Source organism: Verticillium nonalfalfae (genome assembly GCF_003724135.2).
Source record: "Verticillium nonalfalfae strain VnAa140/NRRL 66861 chromosome Unknown scaffold_138, whole genome shotgun sequence".
Lineage (NCBI taxonomy): Eukaryota > Fungi > Ascomycota > Sordariomycetes > Glomerellales > Plectosphaerellaceae > Verticillium > Verticillium nonalfalfae.
In genome coordinates, this window is record NW_021167363.1 from 1 (window position 1) to 19005 (window position 19005).

Below are 19005 nucleotides of genomic sequence, written 5' to 3' on the forward strand. Positions count from 1 at the left end.
AGCAGCAGCAGCAGCAGAACGAGACGCAGGAGATGGAGACGCAGGAGAACGGAGACGAGGCGGCGATGGATGAGGCGATTGAGGATGCGCCCACGCCGGGCAGCGACTAGGCGCGGTCGTTTCTGGAGTCAAAACTACAACAAAATCTGGTGTTTTCGGGGGTTCTCTTTTGACATACCTGGCAAGATGTATATAGCAGGGAAATGAGCAGTCGGCGTTCTCACATGGTAGTTTTGGCTGCCGATGATGCATCCGTGACAATCTGGAGTGCTCGTGTTTGATGCGTGGCGGGGAGAGGGGATGGGTGCTCTCTCTGTTCGCGACAGCTGGGAGAAGTGCTCCTCTGCTCTTCCAACTCTGGTTCATTGCTGATCGTTTGATGCGTTCATCATCTCCTTCGCTCTCATCGTCCCCATCACATGTCATGAATGTGCTGTGGTGGTACTGTGTGCAGTCACCGTGCTCTACCAGTCCATACACTGTCACCGGAGCCCCCCCGAATCGCTCTCACTCTCAACGACCAACTCCAACGACACACCCATCTTCCTCATGACAGCCTCCTCACGAACATACCACCACATCATCCGTTCAGGGCAGCATCCCATACGGCAGAGCCCTCGCCGCTACACAGACATGAGCGTTCATGTTCGTCCAAAAGACCCTTGTCTCCGAGACCCCGAGCTGACAAATAAATGATAGTGACATCCCCGCTCGTTCTTTCGAAATCCTCGCCTGGCGCTGTTCCCCATCTACGACCAGGACCAGAACCAGAACCAGAACCAGAACCAGAACCAGAACCGGGACCAGGACCGGGACCCGACGATGGAGGACGCACCAGAGGATGATCGCGACGTCAAGCTCCAAAAGGCGTCCAGTGATCTCATAGCCGACTTTGATCGCTCGCTGACGCCCTTTCTGCGCAAACCCAACGGCGAGCTGCGCACCCGCGTCCGCATCAGCGAGACGGCGAGGCTCACATCCACCGTGCGTGAGCCTGAGCTGAATCCTTGTTCCGATCAAGATTGTTTCCCCCCCTTCCAGCCTTCCAGGTGACAGGAGACTGAAACCCGAGAACTGACCAAACGCACGGCCATAGCTTCTCGACCCCTTTCAAGAACTACCGCAGCTCCTCGATCCCCATCTGCCGAAATGGCTGCCCCTCCTCGCCGCCTCGTACCTGGAGAACCTCTACACGCAGGCCGGCCGCCTGACGAGACCGTCGTCCGCCGCGCCCAGCGCACGAGCCCAGCTGCTCGAGCCCCTGCCCGCCGCCATTGCCCGCCTCGTCTACACCCTGACCAAGATCCGCGGCGCCGCCGTCATCCTGCGCTTCCTGCCCGTCGAGGCCCGCCACCTCGAGCCCCTGCTGGCGGCCCTCGAGTCTGCCGAGCGCAGGGCCGCCAGACCCTCGCTCCTCGCCCTGACCGACTCTGTCCGCGCCCACGCCGCCGCCGCCGAGCCCTCCCAGCGCGACTGGATCTGGGAGGAGCGCTATCTCGTGCTCCTCTGGCTCGCCCAGCTGCTGCTCGCCCCCTTTGACCTGTCGACCATCTCCTCGGCCGACCCCGCCGACGACCCCGCCGCCGCCGCCCTCGTGCCGCTGCCCGGCTTCGCCTGGCCCCCGGGCCTGCCCGCCATCACCACGCGCGTGCTGCCCCTGGCTGTCAAGTATCTCGCCTCGCCCGGCAAGGAGCGCGACGGCGCGCGCCACCTCCTCGTCCGCCTGTCCATGCGCCGCGACATGCAGTCGCTCGGTGTGCTGGATGCCCTCGTCAGCTGGGCCCTCGCCTCCCTGCGCCCACGGGACGTCGCGGCAACCAAGACGGCCGGCGATGACGACGACGACGATGACGACGACGACGGCAGCCCTCATGCCCCCGAGCACCAGCCCTACTTCTACATTGGCGTTCTCTCCTTCCTCGCCGGCGTGCTCCGTGCCTCCGTCAACACGTCCGACATGGACGCCTCGCTGTCCGCCATCTTTGCCGTCGTCCACGCCGTCTCCGAGGCCGACTCGCCCATCGCCGCCTCCATCCGCGCCTACGCCGTCGCCCGCAAGATGGTCATCAAAGTCATCCGCTCCATCGCCGTCCTCCTCCTCGGCGGCGGCGGCCGCCACCAGTGCAGAGACCGAGAGCCCCACCCGGCCATCGACCTCGTCGAGCTCGCCATCGGCTACCTCTTGGAACGTCTCGCCGACAACGACACGCCCGTCCGCCTCGCCGCTTCCAAGGCCCTCAGCGTCATCACGCTCAAGCTCAACCCCGACATGGCCGACGAGGTGGTCGATGCTGTCCTCGATGCCCTCAACCGCAACGTCCTCTGGGCCGTCTCCGCCATCGGCACCGCCGAGCCCGTCCGCGACCTGTCCGCCGTCGACCCCCTCGAGTGGCACGGCCTCACCCTGACCTTGTCCCACCTCCTCTACCGCCGGTCCCCGCCCGCCCGCCAGCTGCCCGCCATCATCGCCGCGCTCTTGCTGGCCCTCGCCTTTGAGAAGCGCAGCACCTCTGGCAGCTCCGTCGGCGCCAACGTCCGCGACGCCGCCTGCTTCGGCATCTGGGCCCTCGCGCGCCGCTACACCACCGCCGAGCTGCTGGCCGTCCCCGCCGGCGAAACGACTTCTTCTTCTTCCCCCCCCTCCATCCTCCAGCGTCTCGCCACCGAGCTGACAGTGACGGCGTCCCTCGACCCCGCCGGCAATATCCGCCGCGGCGCCTCCGCCGCCCTCCAGGAGCTCATCGGCCGCCACCCCGACACCGTCGACAAGGGCATCTGGCTCGTCCAGACCGTCGACTACCACGCCGTCGCCCTGCGCGCCCGCGCCCTCCACGAAGGCGCCCTCAAGGCGGCCAAGCTGAGTCCCGTCTACGGCCGCGCCCTCCTGCGGGGCCTCCTCGACTGGCGCGGCGTCGGCGACCCGGACGCCGGTGCCAGGCGCGTTGCCGGCGCCTCCTTTGGCACGCTGACGCGCGAGCTGTCGAGCGGCCAAGAGAAGGAACGCACGCAGTTCCAAGTCTCGGCCAAGATGGTGCTCGAGCGACTCAGCGGCCTGCAGAACAGACAGGTCGAGGAGCGGCATGGCCTGCTCCTCTGCCTGGCATCCGTGCTCGACAAGTTTCCGAGCCTCGTCGGCGCGCCAGAGGACGGGCTGTCTGCCGACGATATGTCCGTCGCGCAACGCGTCGTTCGCGAGGTGACCGACATACTTCAGGCCGTCAACCAGGCGACCTACCGTCGCCCAGAACTCGTTGCTGAGGCCGCGAACCGCCTCATCATCGCCTCGCTGCCCGTGCTGCAGGCCGCGTGCCTCGGCGCTGCTGCTAACACGACGCCGACCGGCCTGCAGCTGCTCCGCCCCGGCTTCGAGATCGTGTCACCGGACAGCACGCAAGATTTGCTCCAAATCGTCGCCGCCGTTGACGCCCTGCCAGAGATCCCGAGTCAAGTGAAAGCACTCGTCCGCCATTTCGAAGCCACCATCTCGGCAGGCCTCAGCCGCCCCGAAAAGTCTGCCATTGCCGCCGCCGCGGAAGCGGCCCTCGTGCTCCTTGCCTTCTCAGAACCCGCAGAGCGAAATCGCATCGTCACGCAGTGGGCCGCGACGACTCGCCAGAAGCCTACATCCCGGACAACCTCGGACCACGGCTACTTTGCAGCCCTGACCATGGCCCACCCCCTGACAACAACGGCGACCAGGGTTTGCACTTCCGACACTGCCGACACTCCCGAAAGCGATATGACCACGGACGCCATCCTGTCGCGCTGGGCGAGCGACAAGGACATTGACACGAGGGTGGCCATCCTGCAGAGCCTCACAGAGAGCGTCGTGCTGCAAGACGGCGCCCCGGCGTTCCTTGACCTGCTGGCTCAGGGCCTCAACGACTACACAACTACTGCGCGGGGCGATGTAGGCTCGCATGTGCGATTGGGCGCTTTGCGCGCAACAAGGTGCATCTGGCGTTCGCTGCAGTCGGGCGGCTCTACGAGACAGCAAGAGTGCTTGAGGGCTGCCGTGTCGAAGCTCTACCTCAACGTTCTGCGCCTGGCCGCGGAGAAACTGGATCGCGTCCGTACCGAGGCACAAGCCGTGCTGTCGCTTACCTTGACGCCCAGGTCCGTCATATCTCACCACCCTTATCTCATGGTCACTGACACATTCTATAGCTACGCCGTGTGGTTCACTAAGCTTACGTTTTCATCACGCCCCTATCTCCTTGCACTGTTGACTCTCTACGCGCAAGATGAATACATCCACCCTTTGATCATGGAACTAGCCAGGGCCGACCCCGGTGCGTGGATGGCAGAGCTCCTCGCGGGCTATGTCACTTCTGCGGACACGGGCAACGAGGACCTTGTCATCGCGGCGCGTGCCGCTCTCACCGAGTACTGCAGCATCGCGCCGGCTAATCGAGATGATGTGTGCATGGCTCTTGTTCGTAACCTATCATCGCGGCAAGGCCAGGACAGGGTATTAGTGCCGACACTGGAAATCGTCGCGTTTCTATACCGTGCGGGTCTATTTGCCGGGTGCCGGGGCGTCGATCCCAAGAGGCTTTGTCTCCTGGTGCAGAAGGCAGGGTATAAGACGGGGAGCATCCGGAAGCTGGAGGCCTGTATACACGTGTACGGCTGTGTTGCCATGTTCGAGGATCACGCAGAGGCTGCGGCGCGAGAAGCGCGGAAGCGGCTGGGAGCCCTTATGTTCCATCCCTGGCCGCGAGTACGGAGTCTGGTCGTTGACGAATTATGGCAGCTGTTTTGTAACGATGAGGCTGGGTCCAGGCTCAAGAGTGTAGACTGGGGCCGGGCGGACAAGGGGGCCATCAGAAGCGTCGTGTCAGTGCTTGGTCTCGCCTAACAATGTTGTCGCAGTAAGACTTCGAAACCGACAGGGAGAGGATGCATCGAGAAAGCATGGAAGAAGCCAAATCAGTGATACAAATTGTCAAGTGGCGTCACTCCCGCGTGCTGGCGCAGCCTCTTGTCTCGTCTTGTTGCTGAAGCGCATTGTGTGGCGCCGCCGTCTAGACATGCCTCTCCCTCGTTAGTTGGCTTACTACAACATCTGCGACAATCGTGGAAAGTGTTGCTGTCGATCCTTCCGAGCTAGCTGTCTGGCTCATTCCACAGCCAAAGATGGGGTGAGGATGCTCGGTCCCGATGGCGAGCTCTGTCGCGACACCTAGCTGCAGCATGTCGTCGTTGGCCTTCCCATACAGGAAGGTCAGCAGCAGCGATGGCCCACGACCCCCACTAGGGGACGGGAAGATCAGCAGGGTCTCCTCATGGTGGTGAGGAGGCTAGGAACAATACAGAAAAAAAGCAAGCGGATGATGCTTCAGTCACTTGGGGGTGGGACTGAAGGACGGGATGTGAGAGTGCGAAGTCGCCCCCGACTTGCAGGATGGTTGTGATGCCACATCGCGCTCTGATGGTCAGAGTTAAAGCGACACCCAAGGGAGGTTTGAAGGGTAATCGACGAGCTTGGCATCCAGCGGCTGCTCAGCCTCTGAGAGTGCCGTATGCTGAACTTGAAGCAACAGTGACGCAGACGACAGTAGAGCGGTCTCATCCTCGGAATGGGCAATCAGAGATCGTCGATGAGCCGAAGTTTCCATTCCACCAGCTGCCACCACCACCGGGGCGTTGAAGCTGCTCCAACAACCTTTTCGATGTTGCCTCACATAGCGCCGCAGTACAATGCGAATGATGCCATGGCGCACCTCATGCAGGGGGGGAGGAGGACACGGCAAGTTCTTGGCGGATGCAGGGCGATAGAGGCATTTGCCGGCAGAGAGTATTGCATTCACAACGAGGCTGATCGTGATGCAGGAGGTGGCTGGTTCACAGGGCCAGGGTACCGGGACCTTTCGCTGGCTCATGCTTAGAGGCCCATTGCTGTTTCTTATGAAGGTCTGCCTGTCAGCCAGTCTGGCAGCCTGTCACCTGGGACGTAGTAGATGCGACTGCGTGGTGTGACTGGACCTCGAATGTCACCGGCGGCTTTGGGCTCTCATTCGGCTACTGGTGTTTGGGCTTCGCGAGGCTCGAGCGGCAGGATAAGGTTCAGGAATCGACCTGGTGCGCAATGGGTGTCTTGGGGCGCCTCGTTCTCGGAAGGCAGTTGAGCTCGACTTGGGTGCGGCGATCGGACTCTGTCGAACGTGAACACAAATCAATTCAAAACATTCCACGGAGATGCCATGTTTTGGAGACGAGATGGGATTTATCAAGTGTGTCACTTCGCAGCAGAGACATTGCGGATGGCGAGATGGCATTCAACAGGTACGACGAGGTACTTTGGTGGTTGGCTGTGGTGCCGCTAATGGAGAGGCAGGAGTACCTCGATTGAGGGGAAAGTGTGGCCCAACCAGCGTGGTCTTGCCGTAAATTTTTGGGGGCTGTACGGGAAGAAGGGACTACCCGGCGGCCAATCCAGGCAGGCGCGACACTCAATTGGCGGGCTGTCAGGCACTCTTTGAGCAGTCAGCTTCCGAGGACGTGCGTCTTTTTGGTGGTGAGAGAGGGTGTCGAGCCAGCGCACAGGTGCGAACGGGAAAGAAGCTGCCGCTTGTTTGCCTGGCAGGTGCTCCCATGGCGTCGTTCGCTCAAGACTCAACACACAGTCCAACAGTCAGCCACCCAGATAACAAGTATGGGCCTTTCCCAGGTTCCCCCTCCCCCTTGGCGTGTGGGCATCACCCAGGCAGAGAGACCATGGCGTGCTCACGTTGCACTGCAAGCCACCGTCTCCAGGAAATGAATCGGACAAGCTTCTGTCTGGGGGAGCCTCTCACATGCAAGCGAGAGACAGATGCGCGCTTTTCCCCTTCTTGCCAACCCCAAACGACCCAAGCGAACGAAGGAGCATGTCGCGTGATCACAGCGGTGTGTGTGGCAGGTAGGCAGGCAGGCAAGGCAGGCGGCACCAAAGGAGCAGGCAGGAAGATAGACAGGCGGACGCAGGCAGGAACAGGGGACCAGGAGTGGAGGCAAGCGCGACGACATCGGCAGCGAAATGAACAGAGCACCAGCTGGTCCTTGTCCCCCCAACCCAAAGCACGACACCGCCCAGAGCTCGTGTTTTCCCTGCTATGACTGGTCAGAGAGATCAGAGGAGGTGGAGACACAGTCTGCAGTCGTCTGCACATGGCTGGGGTAACAGTAGGAGGAGGTCCCCTGCCCCATCGCCTGCGGTGCCATTCGCTGACGCCTCCATGGCAGTTCTCGACAGAGGCCCGAGGCTGGCTCCAGCGCCTCTGGCGTCCTGCCAAGTTGGCGGGGGATGGTCTTGTGCTCAGCCCGTCTTCAACAGCGTGTGACTGGCAACGATGAATGCACTGTACGAAAGACCCTGCCGTTTATCCCCCCTGCCGCTCCTCCCCTCTCCGCCACGCCACGCCATATGCCTCCATCCCCATCTTCTGTACGCCGTCCACCCACCGACACCCATCGTCCTACAAACGTCCTTCCCTCCTAGTCTTCCTCCCTGCTGGGACACTGGGAGTCCCTGACGCTACTGTTGATTCATCTCCAAGCTGTGTGTTCTTCATCATCGCCTTCGCAGGCCAATCGACTCTGCCGGTCTCCAGTCAGATCCATGCACCGACTGGTGCCCTCAGCGAGCCGTCAGCAAACCGAACGAATCTGATAGTGGTTCGCAGCAACTAACTGCTCCTGGGCGCTACGCTGCAGACCGACTCCCAAACTAGGATCAACGCAGCCAACCCAATCTTCCCCCTTCGAACCGCCGGATCACCTTGCATGGTAGCAGAGTCTAAAAGCAGGTCGCGCAGCTTGGCTTTTCACCTTCGCTAGTCCCTTAGTGTTGTGTGCCGCTTGGTCGGGCTTCATTGGCAAGCATCGAGCGTCGCCTCACCACCAAAGTCACGGACCTGACACGATGGTCCGTGAAGTGTCAGCGTGGCAAGGCGTGCTGGAAACACGAAGCAGTACAGCATGGTCGTAAGGAAGACCTGCAGCTCAGCCTTTGGTTGTTCCCCTTCCTTCTCGTCCTCCCCCACGGTCATCGTCGCCGCGTGAACCGACATCGGATCCCACTCAGCTCTAGAACGGGGGGGGGGGTTCCCCTGTCAGATCCTTGCTGCCATTCTGCTACCTGTTGGCCAGTGTGCCCGCCCACCTCGGTCTATGTATCCTCGGCGCCGTCTTCGTCAGTACCCGTCAGTCATCTCGGGCAACTTGCCATCTCATCGCGGTTACCACGGTACTGTTTCCCACTCTTGTCACAGTTGATTGCTTTCAAGAGCTTTTCCGCCGGTTCCTCGGCACATAGTCTCACCCACAAGGCAGACGACGTACATGCCTCACAGCATCTCCCTTTCTGCCCGACCGTCTTTCGCACACTGTTCACTGTCGCCCGCAGTGATTCGGACCCGTCGTTCGACCTGAAAGAGGCAAAGTTCCCTCTCTGCACTGCACAGATACGGGGACCCTAGTACCCAAGTGATCAAGCCTAGGCCGGCGGGGACACCACGCGCAGACAGGTGAGGCAGATGGCCAAGTGGATATCGAGGGGGGCAGGGGGTGTCTCCAGTCGGTCGTCAACGGGCGCTCCACCAATCTTGTCAACGCTGGCCTGTCTCCTTCCGCCACCTTATCTGTGGTCGTTGAGGTCCTGGTCCTGGTCCTGGTTCTGGTTGGGCCCGCCGCCGAAGGGTTAGTTGACGGCTCTGCCTCGGGCTCGACACCAAGCAAAGAGAGGACCGACGGAGAAACGAGATGTCGAGTCCCTGTCAGTAAAATCGACTCGTCGGAGAAGAGGGGTCAATCGAGCAGCAATGGGTATCGTTTGCTTCTGAGCTCGACGAATCGCGTCTGGTCGAATTCCCAGAATTCCTTAAGGGCCAAGACGTCCGCCTCCACTGATACGCATCGCTGGGAATGAGGACGTGCGGTGTTTGCCTGCCTAGCATATCTTACCTCTGGCACCAAGGCGACGCCTACAGCGGATCGGCCACTACCTATCTGCCTTGCCGTAGATACCACAGACATAGACGCACAGAGAGAGGACCACCAAAACACAGACTGCCTGACCAACCGCCCACTTTCTTATCTGTCATCCGGTCTCTGCCGTTTGACACGCCAGCACCAAAATAAAGGTCCCGCCCGTCACTAACTCCTAGCCCGCCTTCTGAGATGTGGTTGATTTCTCGAGATGGACTGGACTGGCCGCATTTGAGACTGAGCCCTCGTGGGTGGTGGTTCTTGTCGGCGGGCCTGGGCCTGGGCCCAGAATCTGCAGTCAGTCTCGTCATGCATGGTTGCTGTGCCCTCCATCTTTGCCTCTTCACGATACCTGTGTGCCGACCAAGACAATGTCGCGGGAAATGGGGCATGCAAAGCAGCCACATCGCGAGACAGCCTTGAAGAAGGTGTCTGTCGACTACCGAATCTTATCGCACGCTGTGAAACACTCTGGCATTTGCTACTTCTACTGCCCACTGCTGCGGCATGTTGCTTCCTTATCGTCTCATCTTTCGAGTGCGCGGTCCGAATCCTTCGGGGCTTTATCTTGTTACTCTCGCACCGACGACTGTTCATTCGCAATCGCCCACAGGTCGCGCGCTGAAAGATGCGCTCGCTGCGCACCAGGGAATTCCACGCGCACACCCTACCACCGAGATCCCACACACCCCTCTACTGACCTCCCTTCTTCTCGCCTCGGGGCCAATGGCTCGAGCTCCCCCCCCCCGTCCCAAGTGACAGGGTTTTTTGATGCCCCAATCTGCTGGACGCCCCCCATCCAGGATCAACCTCTGGCTCATCCAGCCCCCTCCCTTCCGCCCACCCCCCCCCGCAGACGCCGCTAGACAAGAGCATCCTCATCTAGGTGGTAAGCATCTTGCCAAGACCCTCCGAAGACCTCGCCTGTTGGTTGCAGGTGAAGTACAGGGCCCCGTAACAGTACCGCTCGCCCGCTCTCCTCCACTCGGCTGCAATATCTCGACCAGCCTGGCTGGCTCTTTCCCACCCGTCTCTCCTTCACTCACATCTTCCCACCCACCACTGCCATTCGTTCCTCACGATCACGAACGGAAAGCTGTTTACGACGACCGCCTTTGCTGCCGGTGCCGCCGTGTCTTGATGATTGCGCTCTCCGCCTCTCGCGACTCCGCCGAACCCACCTCAGTCTTTGTCTAATGTCGCACTGTTCCCTCCGCCACAACCATAGGGATTACGAATCGGACACTTGCGCGATACCACGGACCACGCCAACGTCATAGTATCGACCCTCGGAGCGACTGGCTCTCCAGCGCCGCCACGCTGTCGCAAAAATCTCTTTGTCGTATACCAAGATCATCACCAATAGCCGTCCCACGATATTTGAGGCCCGACAGACCTCGCCGACAGTCGGCACAGTAGTGACATCCTCGCTCGTCGTGACCTCCGCGGAGGACGACGGGCGTGGACAACAATAACCACGATGCCTCTCTACTCGGACCCCCCGACACTGCGCACCTTCGACCAGGACAAACCGACGCTCCTTGTGTGTTGGTGGATCACCATTTTTTGCACCGTCATCATCGTTCTGCGCGTTGTCGGTCGATTCATTCGAACCGAGAAGCTGTTTAGGGAAGACAAGGTCGTTTCGCTGGCTCTGATCCCCATGTATTTGAGGATGGGATGTGTGCACTTTATCCTGCTCTACGGAACCAACAATGCAGACTTTACGGGCGTCACGCTGTCCGAGAAACAACATCGCCAACGACAGATCGCCAGCGGTCTCGTGCTCGCCAGTCGACTGTTATATGCAGCAACGTAAGTGTCTGCGCCTTGATCTGGCGCTCGCCTCCTCGTTCCTTTTCGTCCGCCTCCACACAAACATGTTCGGACGTGGGTTTCGCTAACCACCCGTCTCTACAGATTGTGGATTCTTAAAGACACCATTCTAGAGTATTTCCGGCGCTTGACGGAAACTACCTCTGAGCGCTATGCCAGCCAGACTCTGCTCTTCATTCGAGTCGCCTTGATCGCAACATTCATTGCCATCTTCATAAGCAACTTTGCCGAGTGCCAACCTTTCGCCCATTACTGGCAGGTCCTGCCCGATCCTGGTGGTCAATGTCGCCAGGGCTACGCACAGCTCATCACAATGGCCACCTGCAACATCATTACTGATCTACTGCTTGTCGTTTTCCCCATTCCCATGGTCCTTCGCAGCCAATTGGGCCTCAAGAAGAAGGTCCAGCTCACTCTTCTCTTCTCCCTGAGCCTGGCTGTTGTTGTCGTTACGTGCTATCGCGTGCCGAATATTCTGCGCGCTCACGGGAATCAGCAACTGCGATCGTTGATGGCTTCTGTTGAACTTTTGTTCGCCACCACAGCCGCCAACTCACTTGTTCTCGGGTCATTCGTCCGTGACAGGGGTGTCAAGAAGAAGAAGTTCAAGTATGGATCTGTGGCTGTCGACTCCCTTGAGCGGACGATCACGTCGCGGTCCCGTCGTCCGACGCTGCACCGTCATTGGGGCAGTGACGAGGACCTCGTCCGCGACATCGGGCTGGGCGTTGACGCCGACCTGCAGAACATACCCGAATACGGTGACGGCGTCGTCAGGAGAGGTGCATACACCCCAGCACCCATGGCTCGGAGATTTGCCGAAGACTTGAAACACTGGAACTTTCCTGAACGGCAGAGGAGTCATGCAGAGAGAAGTGAGCGAAGCGATGATCCTCTCATCAACCGTGACCTGCATTCTTCCAGAAGCAACTCGACAACAACACCTCGAAGAGTCTCCTTTTTCGATGTGGGAGGGCTCCTTTCGGAAGAAGGACAGGACCCGGCGAGCTCCGGCTACGGACGCGACAGCTTCAGGCGCGACAGCTTCAGGCGCGACAGCTTCAGGCGCGACAGCTTCATATCGAGCGTGGATCCTCTATCGCCCAACACCTCGCATAGCCTGCCGTCGCCGGCACTGCCGGCCCCTTCTACTGGCCAACGGCGTGGCTCAACCGCACTCCTTCAGGACATGGGGGTTCTCTTTGGGCCTTCAAGCGCCAAACCCCCTCGGCACAAGCCCAGAAGCGGCACCGAATTGCAGCCCATACCGCAATCCCGTCATTCTGACATGGTCATATTCGACCCGGCTTCTACCTCGGGTCCACAGCTCATGGATCCTGGTGGCCTTTTGAGATGAGTCCCCTCGGACGTATCTTGGCATGAAAACATATAGTCTCGTCGTGCGCAACACGAAGGCGCACACGAACACACCAGCATATGAACACACACACACACACACACACATCAGAAAGAACATACTTATCCCAGGTATATCAATTATGCCCATGTATCATGACGGCTCAGCAGGACACCTTGGAAATATCCGGGCTACGGAAGGAGTTTAGATGCTAGAACCCTCGAAACGGCGTTATGACGCCAGGTGGCGGTCGTGATTATTGACTCTTTTTTCACGACATGGGTTTCTGGGTCCTGGCGGGGGGTGGGCAAGGTGTCGAGGGAGTTGCAGGCTGGATCGGAGGTCCAGATGAACCGCCAGCCATTCACTGTTGGGGTCTGGTTTTGGTTTTGAAGGGTTCACGGCTGGGCCTCGTCTGGCCCCATCACTGCATTTTGTTGTTCTTTTTATCATTCGTCATTTCACAGCATATACCCCGGCGCACGGTTGCGACGCCACATGTTTGTACAGCGCTGGCTACGGCAGTAGCTGGCCACCCCTATTTTTACTAGCTCGGTCGGCGGTGGTGCGTTCGCTGCCACTGTTGCCTCACTTTAATGAACAAAGTGCCTCTGAGCGATGCAATGTGGACTGCCACGGTGACCCGAGTGTGCTGCCCAGCCGGGTGGCTCTTGAAGGAGAACTAGTTAGGCACAATTTGTGCCGTTGTTTGCCGTGTCTACTTCCGTGAGGGGTTGGTTGGGTTGGGTGGTGTCGCTCTATCCTGGCCATGTCAGAAAGTGCTGGGTCAGTCGTCAAACTTGAACTGAACGGGCAGGTAGTTTGGCGCCTTGTCTAGGGATCACTGGTATTGTGCCGTGATGGGTGTAGTCTAGGAAGATAGATGGTGGCAGCAGCAGGACCTGCAGCCGCTTCGCCGCCTCGCCGTGCCAACTCGAATTGTCTCCAAGTCTGAGTTTGCGTTCAGGCTGACTCGTCAGGTCAAGACGAGCATTCCTGCGCCTGCGCATTGCGGTCCCCAGAAGTCGGTTGCCGGTCGTTCTGACGTGGCGGTACGGGCGTCAGCTTGGAGAGCCAGGCATGCGCCTCTACTGTCCAACAGGACAAGTCACTTTCGGCGCGCGTCGTTCCAGCGAGGCGTGCGTGTTCGTTTTGCCGACACGGCAGCGCTGGCCCTGCGAGCCCGAGAGTGAGGGCTCGACCGCGGGCGTGTTCTTTCTCGATGGCCCGCTCTCTTGCCAGCCAGTGACATGGACAGTAGCACGAGACGACGGTGACGCCGAGAAGCGATCCGCAGAGCGATTTCAAGTTTATACTTTGTTTCGAAAAAATCGAGGTAGCTTTCCTACACACATGGAGTCTAAGTCCCCCTGAACGCCGAACCCAAACAGCACACAAACGCCGCCATTTCTTTTTCTGTCCTTTCTTTCGCGGGGAGGTCGGGGCCGCGCGACGTCTCTCTCTCTCTCTCTCTCTCTCTTTCTCTCTCACTCTCACTCTTGCCTATCGGTCGACCTGGCGATAATGGCGGTTCGCGGCCATGGCCCTCTTCCTTCTTGGCTTGCCTCGAGACTTTCGGCAGAATGCGTGCCGCTTCCCTCGCGCAGCAACCCCCCACGGCAGCAGCACAACGCCAGCCAGCCTACGTGCAGTACCTGTAGCTGGCATAACGCCCCGCCGTCTCGGAGTTGCGGATAATCTTGACGACGTTGCCCCTCTTGAGGCCGAGGTAGCGGGCGACGGGGTCCTCGCGCTTGATGCGCGGCAGCTGGGTCTCCTTGAGGCGGTAGCGCTTGAGCAGGACGGCCTTTTCGTCGGTGGAGAGGAGGATGTGCTTGGGGACGAGCTCGTGGTGGGTAATGTTGACGAGCAGGTCCTCCTCGAGGAAGCACTCGATGCGGGCGAAGCTCTCGAGGGACAGCAGCTGCTTGCGGCCGGCCGAGGTCAGCGGGCTCGAGGTGACCATGATGCCGGCCTTGAAGTGGCCCTCGAGCACGTGCTGGACGAAGCGGCGCAGGTGCTGCACGCCGAGGGAGCCCTGCTCGGCGATGAACTCGATGTAGATGGGGCCGCAGTCTGGGTCCGGGTTGGGGTTGGCGGCGGACGGGGCGGGCGTGTGGCGGCTGAGCATGTCGCTCGAGGGGCGCGCGGAGAAGGTGAGCTTGCTTCGGCTGGGGGAAGGCTGCGTGTCAGTTCACGTGCTTTCCTTTCACTTGTTCCGTCCTGTGCATGCGAAAAGAATCGGGGGTGTATGAAGGGAAGGGCAGGGGAGGGGAGGGGAGGCGTACTTGACGCTGCCGTCGGCGGCAAGGTATTCGTGGCGGAAGCGGTCGAGAGATATCTGGATTTCTGACTCGGCGAGTTCGTAGCCCTGGGCATGCCATGTCAGTACCGTCATGCAGGCACATGGAGGTCGTAGCGTTGAGAGAACGCGGGACCGGGGGCCATACTCTATCGGCACACATCTCGTGAACCGTCCTCCAGGCGCGCCAGGCGCGAACCACCTCCTTGCTCTGGCCGTCGTTGCCCTCCATTTTGAGTTGTGCGATTCGAGGGCAGGGAATTGATCAGGGAAAAGTCGGGCGCGCGAGGGACAGCTGACAAGTGGTCGTGGTGACGGGATAGGGTAGATGCAGAGAGTGACGGGTGTCTGCTGGTGTCGCAACCTTCGCAACGTCAAGATTCGCATTCAGCCTTGCCCAAAAAAAACCAGGGCCCGTCAGTCCCTCCATGTTCATGCTCAGACGAAAGAACAATGACAAAAGCGGGTCGCGGACATGCATGTATCCGAGGTTGCCCCGATTATGTAACGTCGTCCTTCTCGTTCTCACCGAGCGCACGTGCCCAGCGGTCAAGGAAATCGGTGGGGGGGTCTGGAAGCTCTCGTGCCCCACCCAACGACACGGCGCACAGGCCATGGAGGGGCCTTCCAGCAACCAACAGTAGGTAGGTACCTACCTACTAGGACCTGGGACCTAGGCCCAGGACCTAGGACCTAGGACCTAGGCACAAGCAGCACTGGGCACTGGGCACTGGACTAGGTACTGGCAGCACCAGCTCCAGCAGAGTGTCCGGTGCGTGCTCAGCGCTCGCAGGAAAAGGAGACAAAAAGGTGCCACGAGGCACTGAGGCACCGCTACTGCTTCTTGACCTTGGCCCAAAAGGGTGAATTTCATCAAAATCCTGGGGACCCTGGAAATTTATCCTACCACGTCCACGTCCACGTCCACGTTCACCTGACGAGACAACTTTCTCCCCCTGCTTGTGACCTCCTCCTTCCACATCTCTACCCTTACAATCTCTTTTTTTTTTTCTTGCCCTCTCGAGATTTGTGAGACGGTTCGGCCAGCTTGCTTAATTGCACAGACAGCCCACCCCCCCTCACTCCCCCTCCCCTCCAATTGACTCGTCTTTCGTGCTCCAACATCCCTCTACAATGGCCGACACCAAGAAGACGGCGCCCGCGCCCGCTGCTGAGACCAAGGACACCACTGGTCGTCCTCAGCTGCCCGATGAGGCCGTGTACCAGAAGAACCTGAAGGCGGCCGAGGCCGACCACAAGGCCTCCATGGACAAGCTCGTACGTGTCTTCTTTCTCTCTCTCTGTCTCTCTCTCTCTCTCCGAAACGGACAAACAGGCCGGGAAAGTGCTGACAGAAAGTGCACATGCAGGCCAACATCAAGTCTAAGATTGACCTCGCCCTGCCCAACAAGGACAAGGAGAAGCAGAGCCCCGCCCAGAAGCGCCGCCAGGACCTCATCGCCCAGGCCAACGAGATCCGCCAGAAGCAGGGTGCCGGCAAGAACGCCCGCGGCGCCAAGCTCGACCAGATCAAGCGCCTCGACGAGCAGATGCGCAGCCGCATCAACGAGCAGAAGCTCGCCCGCGGCAAGGTGGCCTTCAAGACGGTCGACGAGCTGGACCGCCAGATCGCCCACCTCGACAGCCAGGTCAACGCCGGCACCATGAAGATTGTCGACGAGAAGAAGGCCCTCGCCGAGATCTCGTCGCTCAAGAAGACGCGCAAGAACTTTTCCCAGTTCGAGGACGGCCAGAAGCAGATTGACGATCTCAAGGCCAAGATCAAGGAGATCAAGGACTCGATGGACGACCCCGAGGCCCGCGCCATGAGCGACCAGTACACCAAGATCCAGACCGAGCTCGACGCCCTCAAGGCCGAGTCGGACGAGGCCTACAAGGGTCTGTCCTCGCTGCGCGACGAGCGCACCAGGCTCCAGGCCGAGCAGCAGGACAAGTTCCAGGTCATCCGCAAGATCAAGGACGACTACTGGCAGCAGAAGAAGGCCGCCCAGGCCTACGAGCGCGAGGCCCGCAACAAGGCCCGCGAGCGCCGCCAGGCCGAGAACGAGCGCTACCACCTCGAGCGCAAGAAGGCCGACGCCGAGCGTCTCCTCGCCGAGGCCAGCGACCCGGCCTACCTCGAGGAGATCCGCCGCGCCCAGGGCCTGCTGCGCTACCTCGATCCCGCCGCCGCCCAGGAGGAGAAGGCGCCCCTGCTCGCCGATCGCGGCCTCGGCGCCCAGGCCGACCGCAAGGTCGACGACGCCGGCATCAAGGGCACCAAGATCCTCAGCAAGAAGGACCGCGAGGAGGACTTCTTCCCCGCCACCAAGAAGGGCAAGAAGGGCAAGAAGGGCGGCGCCGCCGCCGCCGCGTCCCCCGCCGAGGGCGCCAAGTTCAGCTGCCCCCCTTCCGTCGTCGAGGACTGCGCCGCCATGGGCATCGACCCCCCCATGAGCGCCGCCGACATTCCCTCCGTCACCGAGCAGGTCAAGGCCAAGCTCGACCACTGGAAGGCCGACCAGGCTGCCCAGACGCAAAAGGTAACACGCATCTCTTCCGTAGCCCGAGGGTGGGCACACCACGCATGACGAAGAGGCTGGCTAACAAACTCCAGAACATTGAGAAGGCCAAGGCCAAGATCGCCGCCCTCGAGGCCGAGGAGGAGACGGAGAAGACAAACGGCGCCAACGGCGCCGCCGACGCCGTCGACGAGGTCACCAAGGACCTCAAGGAGACCTCGGTTGAGGACAAGGCATAGCGCCCTCCTCACTCCCCCGTCTCCACGGTCTGTTTGTGGTGAACCGCTTCCGCACTCCACGGAGGGGGGCTCGCTCAGCAACGGGGAACAGACTATGGGAATTCGGGAAGAAGAAGGCATGAGGGAGCATAGAGAAACGAAGGGCACGTACTCGACAGTGAACCAGAGAAGGAAGGAGATTCCCAACCCTTCTTTTTTTTCTTTCTTTTTGAAATATGGCTGCACATGACGGGTGTGGGGATGCGCTTTTGTAGGGAGAGAATGGAAATCATTACCTTCATCCTCTCTACTTTCTTTCTCTTTTCTTCACTCTAGATTCTTTCTTCCCCCATGCCCTGTCCTCGGATCATGGGTTTGCCGCACTCTACTCTCTCACACAAAATGATCTCACCTTTTCCTGTTTTTTTTTTCTTTTTCATTCACAACTTTTTACAAAATTTTCCTTTGTGTTCCCTTTTGATCTCACCAAAAAAGCGTGGCGGGTGGCTGTGGTTTGGTTCGTCTTGTTGTACTTAGGGTGGCTGGGGCCGCATCGAGCGACAATGACATTTTTCAAGATCAAGCCTTGCGACGTCCACATGCTGCCGACTGAGCTGAAGCAGGCACATCATCGCCTACGAGGTGTGATACTGACTCGCGATACTTCAAACAGGTCTCGGAGCATGAGCGAATGGCTTCAGAACTGTGGATTCAGGTCACATCTATCAAATTTCTGCCAGCTGATGACTGAATGCCAACCCTAGATGCATCCGTGCCAACGTCGAAACCTTCAACACTCTGCTGAGAAGAATATGCTCGCTACCCATATGCAGCTCCGTACTCCATCGACCCGTCCAAACGCGAAACAGGGAACTGTCTAACTCTGCAAGTTGAGAATTACCGCAGCATCATAAATCGTAAGCTTCATTAATCTTAGCCGGATCTCAAAATATCAAAACATTTTCTTCTGCGCCAACCATGGCTTAAACGCCCCAGCCTGGGGGTGGCCCGTAGTAGGACGACATGGGCGGTGGCGGCGGGGGTCGGAACGATGCCCTTCGGCTCTCCCTTGGTGCCGGCGTCCGGCGATCCATCCTCGGTTCGAGCGGTGGCGGCGTCCGTCTTGGAAGCGGCAGCGGCAGCTCTCTCTCATGGTGACTTGCACCGGCTATAGCGTGGCTGACTGATCGGCGTGTCGCCTTCCTCGATCCATTGAGAGCGCTGAGTGGCGGGTCTTTGACGGCGGGGTCATCATCGGGGGGGAGATTCAGCTCGACGAGACTGTAGAAATACTCAAGAACCTCGGGATACCGCTGGACGCTGGCCTGCCAATCCTCATCGATGCCGCGTTTGAGGGCACCCTGAGCAGCAGCAATGTCGTTAGGATGGGGCTGCTGCTGGTAGTAATAGGAAGCATGGGCGGCGATACGCTCGAGGTTCATGTTGTGCTGTGTCTTACGACGATCGGTGAGGAGGCGGTAATACTCAAGAATGTAGTCCTGGGCGCGCCCACGGACCCAGGAACTGTAACATGTCGTCAGAATACAGGAGACACAGGAGATCGAAATATGTGTTCCAACGAACCGTATATCGCTGTAGATGGACTGCATCATCCTATTCTCGGCCTGCTTGATGGCTACCTCTAGGCCCTTGGCTTCGCAGTCGCATGCCATAGTGGCTGGTGCATGACAGATGGCGCAGTCGGGGTCCATCCTGACGACTGCCTTACGCGTCTTGAGCTCTCTGGAACGCATCTTAGCACGAGGGATAGAAGTAAAGATGGCGAGAAAGTGAGCGTCG

At 59.7% G+C, this 19005-nt stretch overlaps 5 protein-coding genes across 5 annotated transcripts; 3 read left to right on the forward strand and 2 right to left on the reverse strand.

Annotated features, from left to right (window-relative positions):
* Positions 1–633: 633 nt before the first annotated feature.
* D7B24_001734 (uncharacterized protein) lies at positions 634–4861 on the forward strand (the record flags this gene model as incomplete). The annotated part of the gene is made up of 4 exons (XM_028635955.1): positions 634–645; positions 790–984; positions 1097–4116; positions 4168–4861. The coding sequence occupies 4 exons, from the start codon at positions 634–636 to the stop codon at positions 4859–4861; spliced, it is 3921 nt and encodes a 1306-aa protein (XP_028491648.1).
* Positions 4862–10450: 5589 nt separating this feature from the next.
* On the forward strand, positions 10451–12163 carry D7B24_001735 (uncharacterized protein; the record flags this gene model as incomplete). The annotated part of the gene is made up of 2 exons (XM_028635956.1): positions 10451–10785; positions 10891–12163. 2 exons carry the CDS (start codon positions 10451–10453, stop codon positions 12161–12163), a joined length of 1608 nt encoding a protein of 535 aa, XP_028491649.1.
* A 1642-nt stretch (positions 12164–13805) lies between these two features.
* Positions 13806–14697, reverse strand: RPB5 (DNA-directed RNA polymerases II 24 kDa polypeptide (RNA polymerase II subunit 5); the record flags this gene model as incomplete). Its single annotated transcript, XM_028635957.1, has 3 exons — positions 13806–14334; positions 14452–14534; positions 14614–14697. 3 exons carry the CDS (start codon positions 14695–14697, stop codon positions 13806–13808), a joined length of 696 nt encoding a protein of 231 aa, XP_028491650.1.
* A 902-nt stretch (positions 14698–15599) lies between these two features.
* D7B24_001737 (uncharacterized protein) lies at positions 15600–17226 on the forward strand (the record flags this gene model as incomplete). The annotated part of the gene is made up of 3 exons (XM_028635958.1): positions 15600–15743; positions 15836–17008; positions 17083–17226. 3 exons carry the CDS (start codon positions 15600–15602, stop codon positions 17224–17226), a joined length of 1461 nt encoding a protein of 486 aa, XP_028491651.1.
* A 962-nt stretch (positions 17227–18188) lies between these two features.
* D7B24_001738 (uncharacterized protein) lies at positions 18189–18959 on the reverse strand (the record flags this gene model as incomplete). The annotated part of the gene is made up of 2 exons (XM_028635959.1): positions 18189–18729; positions 18790–18959. 2 exons carry the CDS (start codon positions 18957–18959, stop codon positions 18189–18191), a joined length of 711 nt encoding a protein of 236 aa, XP_028491652.1.
* Positions 18960–19005: the final 46 nt, after the last annotated feature.